Raw genomic sequence first — 6,466 nt, 5'->3', positions numbered from 1 at the left:
GGCCAATCACAACGCACTGGATAGTTGGTTAATCAGAGCACACCTCGCTTTTCAGACCGGTGAGCTTTGTAAAAATTGAAGCGTTTCAGAAAGGCAGGGCATAGAGGAGAAACAATAATGTACAGTATGTGGAAAATAATGTGTTGTTTGAACCTTAAACCGCATAAACACATTTCATTACACCAAATACACAAAATAATGTTCTTTTTAGCAGCATCATATGACCCCTTTAAGAAATAATTTAATGACCTGCTGGTTTTTGAACTTCCATGCAATTACAGCACAACAAGGACTGTCCTTTAGCTTCTGTGTGCCATTTTGTAGCTCCTGTGTACAGTAGCTCATCTACAAATGAAAAACATCACCAAACCCATATATTTATTATATTTTCAGTGGAATCAAATACTATATATTTTCCATATAATGTTCATACTAGTGACCAGAAGGACTGAAAAAAACTATGAAAGTAGCCCATATGATTTGAGCGCTGTATTACAAGTATTCTGAAGGCAGCTTTGTGTGAGGTTCTTATTCATGGAATAATGTTCTAAATTTCTCTTTTTGAATTCCACATAAAAAAATAACATCTTGGACTGACATGAGGGTGAGTAAATAATGACAGAATTTTTTATTTCGGACAGTAGTGTTGTTGTTAATTTAAAGTAAAACTATTAAAAATCTATTCAGTTATTGAAATTACAAAAATTTTAGATGAAAAATATCAAATGAAAAAAAAACTTAAATGAAAATTAGAACATTTAGCTCGGCAGCTAACTTAAGTAACTAAAGAAGTAATAGTACTAACTGATAGTAAAGGAGTAACTAAAACTGAAATAAAAATCTATTAAAGCTATATAGAAATATTTTTAAAAACTAATAAAAATGGAACATTACTAAAACTGAAAATACAAAAATAAAAGCAATTCAAAATTTTAATGAGTACTACAATATAATACTGCTAAAATGACACTGATATGGTGAATTACTCCATAGTTCCTGCACTAAAATGACCAAAAAGAGAAATGAAAAAATACCAGATCAGGAAGAGGATGAAGAAGCTGACCTCAATTGTTTCATCCATCCATCAGATGCCCCTTCATTGTGCTCAATTTTCTTCTAAACGCAGCTGTTTTGACCAGACGTCTGGACTTTCAAGGTTCTGTGTTACTCTGATGATAACTTTCATTTGTTTTCACAACAAAGGGAAGTCTTTTATCGGTAGTTGAATTCATGCATGTCATATATTGTTGCCAACTCAGCTGGGCTGAACATGGCACAAATCTATGAGTGTACAATATTATGGTTGACCAGCAGAGGGAGTTTCACTTATTTACGTTTTTGGGGATCTTGGGATTTTGGGATCTGTGTAAATTTGGCCTGAGAGGCACATTTCATTTGTCACCCCTTGGGATGTAATTAACTTGATGAATTAAAAAGACACTGCGTTTAATATATATATTAAAAGTACATTCAATGTCTCTAATGAATATATATATTTGTCTATTTTGGTCATGATCATGAATATATATTTTATATTAACTCTATATTTAATAATATTTAACCAACTGTAGATGTTTGCAGTTACTTCACTTAGTTGTGAAGTGTGACATACAAATTCTTAAAAATTACAGATATTCTGTGTGGTCTTCATTCACTTGTATTGTATTGAAAAGAATGAATGTGATTCAAAATTGGTAACACTTTAGTTTAGGGACCAATTCTCACTATAAACTAGTTGCTTATTAGCATGCATATTGACTGTTCATTAGTATAAAGCACATTATTCTGCAGCATGACCATATTTTAGATCCTAGAATCACTTCTCACCTAAACCTAACAACTGCCTTACTAACTATTACCGTATTGTCCCGAATATAAGACGATGTTTTTTTTTCTTGGAAATACATCTGAAAAAACGCGGTCGTCTTATATTCCGGGTCTAGACTTTGACATGTCAATAATTTTGTCACCCCTTGGGATGTAATTAACTTGATGAATTAAAAAGACACTGAACAATCTTTGCAATCAGCAGTGGCTCTCATATCATCAGATGAGCTGTATAGATGTCGTTGGGGAGGTGGAGATCTACTGATTCCCTGCAAGCTGTTTATCAAGTTAAAATATAATTGAGACTCTCTGCATAATTACAGCATGTTTGCCTAATTTACCCCCTCTGAATTCAAGGTTTACTGTTATTTTGGCGATCATGAGATAGCAGTGTTTGCTGGTGTGTTTTGTTTGTGTAACCACAATTCAAAAGTGTCCGAGGCAGATAAAATCATATAGGCCTAGCATACCATGATTTTCTGTCAGAGCTATTTTATACTTTTGTTAGTGTATGTAATGTTAGTGTAAAAAAAGTATGTGTTTATTTACTGGGTCATTAGTATCACACTTGCAAGATGCTCCAATAAATATGAAGATATGAAGACATTACTTGAAATGAATATTATAATATTTAGGCCTATATAAGCTTCCCTTACTATATTAAAAAACTGTATTAGCCTATGTTGTTTTAAACCCTACGAATTTACGAACTCAAAACTAGCCAGTAAACATAATTGGCCATACTCTTCAAAACAGTAATTTGGTGTTAACTTCAAACAGTGCGTTATTTCCACATAAATGTTGCTTCAATAATTTTTCCCCTCAGGCGTTTTCACTGTACACGGCTACCGACGCGACGTGACGCGTCTGTCGCGCGTTTAATCCTGACGTCGCAGGCAGTCGACCAATCACAGTCTTTGTTTCCGTCAGCATTCCATCACTTGCAGCGTAGAGAAGAGAGCGTTTTGGTCGCGTCGCGTCACGTTGCGTGCGTAAATGTAGCGCAACAAACGGCGAAAAGTTCAGCAGCTGCTGTCAGTTTCAGTTCCTGCTTCTGCTCGCGTGTTTCACAGTCTCCTCTGGGCAAATGACTCGGCGTTATTGCGTTTTTATTGCTTTTTAAATGTTTATGCTTTGGGGAAGATCTGAATATGGATTATATTCAGTCGTTCAGAGACGCGATCACTGGTAAAATCTGGCCAGTTACCGTGAGAGAAATTCAGTTTAAAGACTACTCTGATGCAGAAACGCCTCTGGAGAACGCGCATGAAACACACACTGCAGGTATTAGTTTTGTGTTCCTCTCAAAAGTTTTACAAACGGGTTGAAATGTAACAGTTGTTGAGCGCCTGTAAATATTGACAGTGCAACATGGCTGCAGTACTACAGTGAGTTATTATTAAGAGAGTTTTACGTGTCAGCTGCTCTCCTGTGCATTTGCATTGCATTTGACTGTTGAACTTTTGTGAGGAAGAGTTAAGAGTTCATATCCTGGCTTTACAGTACACGTAGAAGCATTTGGTATTGTAAAGTTTACGCATTGTTGCTCAAGTTTTGTTTGCTCAGACTCTGCTGACACATTCATGGTTCCTTATTCATTATTTAAATAAATAAAAAAAAAAGGTTTTTAAAAAGCCTTTTTCCAAAAGGTACATCTGGAAAAAGAGGGGTCGTCTTATAATCAGGGTCGTCTTATATTCGGGCCAATACGGTAATAAGCAGCAAATTAGGAGTTTATTGAGGCAGAAGTTGTAGTTAATAGTTAGTTAATAATGAGAATTTTTAGTTGCAAACTAAAGTGTGACCAAAAAAAAACATATTTAGCATATAATGGATATTAAAAAGTCATGCAGATTTAGAATAATGTAAATATGAGGAAATGGTTTTGAATTCATTGATTCATTGATTTAAAAAAAAAATCACAAACCAACTGATAAAGCAATGGAATTCTGTTGGTCAAACTCTGTAGGAACCCTTCACATTACCGCGGGAAGTAGGGGTGCTGAGGGTGCTGCAGCACCCCCTGGAGTGTAGCCCGCGAAAAAATGGGGGTGCTGGGGGTGCGGTGTTAAAAATAAATGAATGAACAATATGTAATACAAAATAAATAATATTCATTTTATTAATTAGTATATTCATTAAAATTCATTGAAAAAAGTAGCCTAATCCTATAATGACAAGAAGCAACGGTTAAATATGAGTTAAGTTGAATCAAATTGACTGTGAAAGTCGTTTCAACTGATTAAACGTATTAAACTGACTTAAAAAATCATTTGTTGCCATGACCCCCCCTCGGTTTTATTTCTCAGCCCCCCCAGCTCAAAATACGTTCCCGCGGCTATGACCCTTCATATTGTATTGGCACTTATAGATTATGACTTCTCCACCTTAAAAATAGTCCATGTATACATGTCTGAAGTGCAGCTTTGTAAAGAAGCCCCAAGTGCTGTGAACTCTTGCATCGACAGCAGACTCTGTGTTATGTATTCCTGTCACAGTGGGCTGTGAGTTAATTGCAAGGACTAATTATGCCAGAGGATGGCTGGGAGGCATGATGATATATGCTGTATGATGATAGACGTGTTTCATCCAGTAGAGATTTTGCAGTCCTGTTTATTCTGCAGTAGATATAAAAGTGCATATACAGTAGTTTGTGTTTTAATATTTTTAAATGTCATTTATTCCTGTGATGGCAAAGCTGAATTTTCAGTAGCCAATTATTATTCATGAAATAAATAATAACTGAATTTTAAATAGCAAGTTTTGATTCATCTAATGCGTCCTTTCTGAATAAAAGTATTAATTTCCTTTTTAAAAAATCATACTGATTCCAAACTTTTGAACGGTAGTGTATAGTATATTAATAAACATGTTTTTTGGTTGCATTTCCAGAGCTATCTTGTGTTTACTGTTACATTACCTTGACATACTGTAAGATTTTGGTCATACAGCCCAGTTCTAGGCCAGAGAAGAGTCAAATGCAAGGATTTGACTGCTGTGAAATTGCCAAAGTACAGGAAATAGCACTGCACCATCAGTTCACCACAACCTTCAGTTAGACACATAAAATGATAACTGCAGCAGACAATATTGCTGTCCTTACCATTTGACACTTATCAAAGCGGTGCAATGCTGATAGCACCATGTAAGCCTATTTGCATAAATGGATTAAAAAACACAGAGATAAAAACAAATGGAGCTCATCCTTGTGTAAAGAGTAACTGACTGTAGGAAATCACATTTATGTATTGCAAAATTAAGCATTGCTTAAATACAGTGGGGATTGATGGGTGTTTCAATTTGGCATTTTTTAAATTTAAAGCAAATATTTTTCATTAATTAATATTTATAATCATTATAAATATTAGAAACATGATCAGAGATTTTCATTAATTAGTCATTAATAATATGATATCAGCCCCAATGCTCCGTGTTGGAATTTCAGAAGTCATTCTATTTGTAAATGTGCATGCACTCCCAAAACAATGAAATAATGGCACAGCGTTTTCTGAAGCGCCTCTGGCCCCTCATTACGGGAGAGGAACCGGTCTAAAGAATGAGTGGGCCGCACTGATGCCGTGCTGGAAGCGCAGGGAGTCCATTAGCATACATCTGCACTGGCTTTAGACGGACGTGGGAGGCACAAGACGCATCCTGCTTTTCTCTAGATCACCCCCAAAGATGAATGGGGTGTGTTTTCATTACTGAGTTAAGACTAATTCCTCGGCGCATTAGCCAGTACTGTGCTGTGACAACCCAAGAGGTCATGTGTGGATGCCAAAACGGGTAGAACTGAAGCTAGCATGGCATGACTGCTCATGTGCTGATTTTATCTGTAAAACTACCTGTCTAACTGTCCTAGGACACGGCTATTATGATAATGCTATATATCACAAAAGTCTTTTTTCACTTATAATAATAGTCATCAGGATGCATTTTTAGTAATTTCTTAATTATGTAATGTTTTTTAAATCTATTAAATGTAAATTAAAATGTATGAATATTAATGTAATTTAATAAATTAAACAATGACAAAAAAAATGCATCCTAATGACTGTTTAAATAATATAAATTAAATTGTGATATTCATATATTTTAATGAATGTAGTAAATGTTAAATATAATTTAATAATATTTATTGTATTTACATGTATAATACATTAAACAAATTTATTAATAGTGTGATTTTAGTACTATTTAGATCAAATTATAGTTTGAATATGAATATTTTAATTCACATTTAGTGCATTTAAAATGTAATTTAATGTTCTATAATTAACTATATAATAATATTATTTTCATATTAAAATGATATAATTATTATATTTTTCTGTATATGATGCATTAAATGTATTTATATTATTTTAGTACCATTGAGACACTATTATTGTTTTTTTAATGTCTATATAGTTTTTATTCATTTTTGTTTCAGTTTTAGTGATACTTATTTTAGTACATCAAGTTAAACTAAATAAAATTGTTGTATTGATAACTAACTGAAATAAGTTTACTTTTTTAACGCTTTTATTTTATTTTTCAGATAAAGTTTATTTTTATTACAAGTTCAAAATAGATCAAAAATTAGCCCGTGAGCATCATTTTGCCAGCACGGGTCACATACTGTATATATGTGTATGTG

The 6,466-nt window shown here is 33.8% G+C and overlaps 1 protein-coding gene across 4 annotated transcripts in view; it reads left to right on the top strand.

The window, feature by feature from the left end:
- Nucleotides 1–6,466, top strand: part of LOC107719142 (oxidation resistance protein 1-like) — a 98,988-nt gene that overhangs the window by 22,230 nt on the left and 70,292 nt on the right. For 3 of the 4 annotated variants that reach the window (XM_016526507.1, XM_016526505.1, XM_016526504.1), the window contains exon 1: nucleotides 2,830–3,111. The exons of the other annotated variant lie outside the window; for it this stretch is intronic. In XM_016526507.1, coding sequence (XP_016381993.1) covers nucleotides 2,979–3,111 — 133 coding nt within the window. In that variant the 5' untranslated portion in view covers nucleotides 2,830–2,978. Of the gene's footprint in view, nucleotides 1–2,829; nucleotides 3,112–6,466 lie in introns of those variants that run through there. 4 annotated transcript variants of the gene reach the window in all.

Source organism: Sinocyclocheilus rhinocerous, unplaced genomic scaffold, assembly GCF_001515625.1.
Source record: "Sinocyclocheilus rhinocerous isolate Xijiao unplaced genomic scaffold, SAMN03320098_v1.1 scaffold1084, whole genome shotgun sequence".
Classification (NCBI taxonomy): Eukaryota; Metazoa; Chordata; class Actinopteri; order Cypriniformes; family Cyprinidae; genus Sinocyclocheilus; species Sinocyclocheilus rhinocerous.
This window is presented reverse-complemented; position numbering and strand designations above follow the sequence as displayed.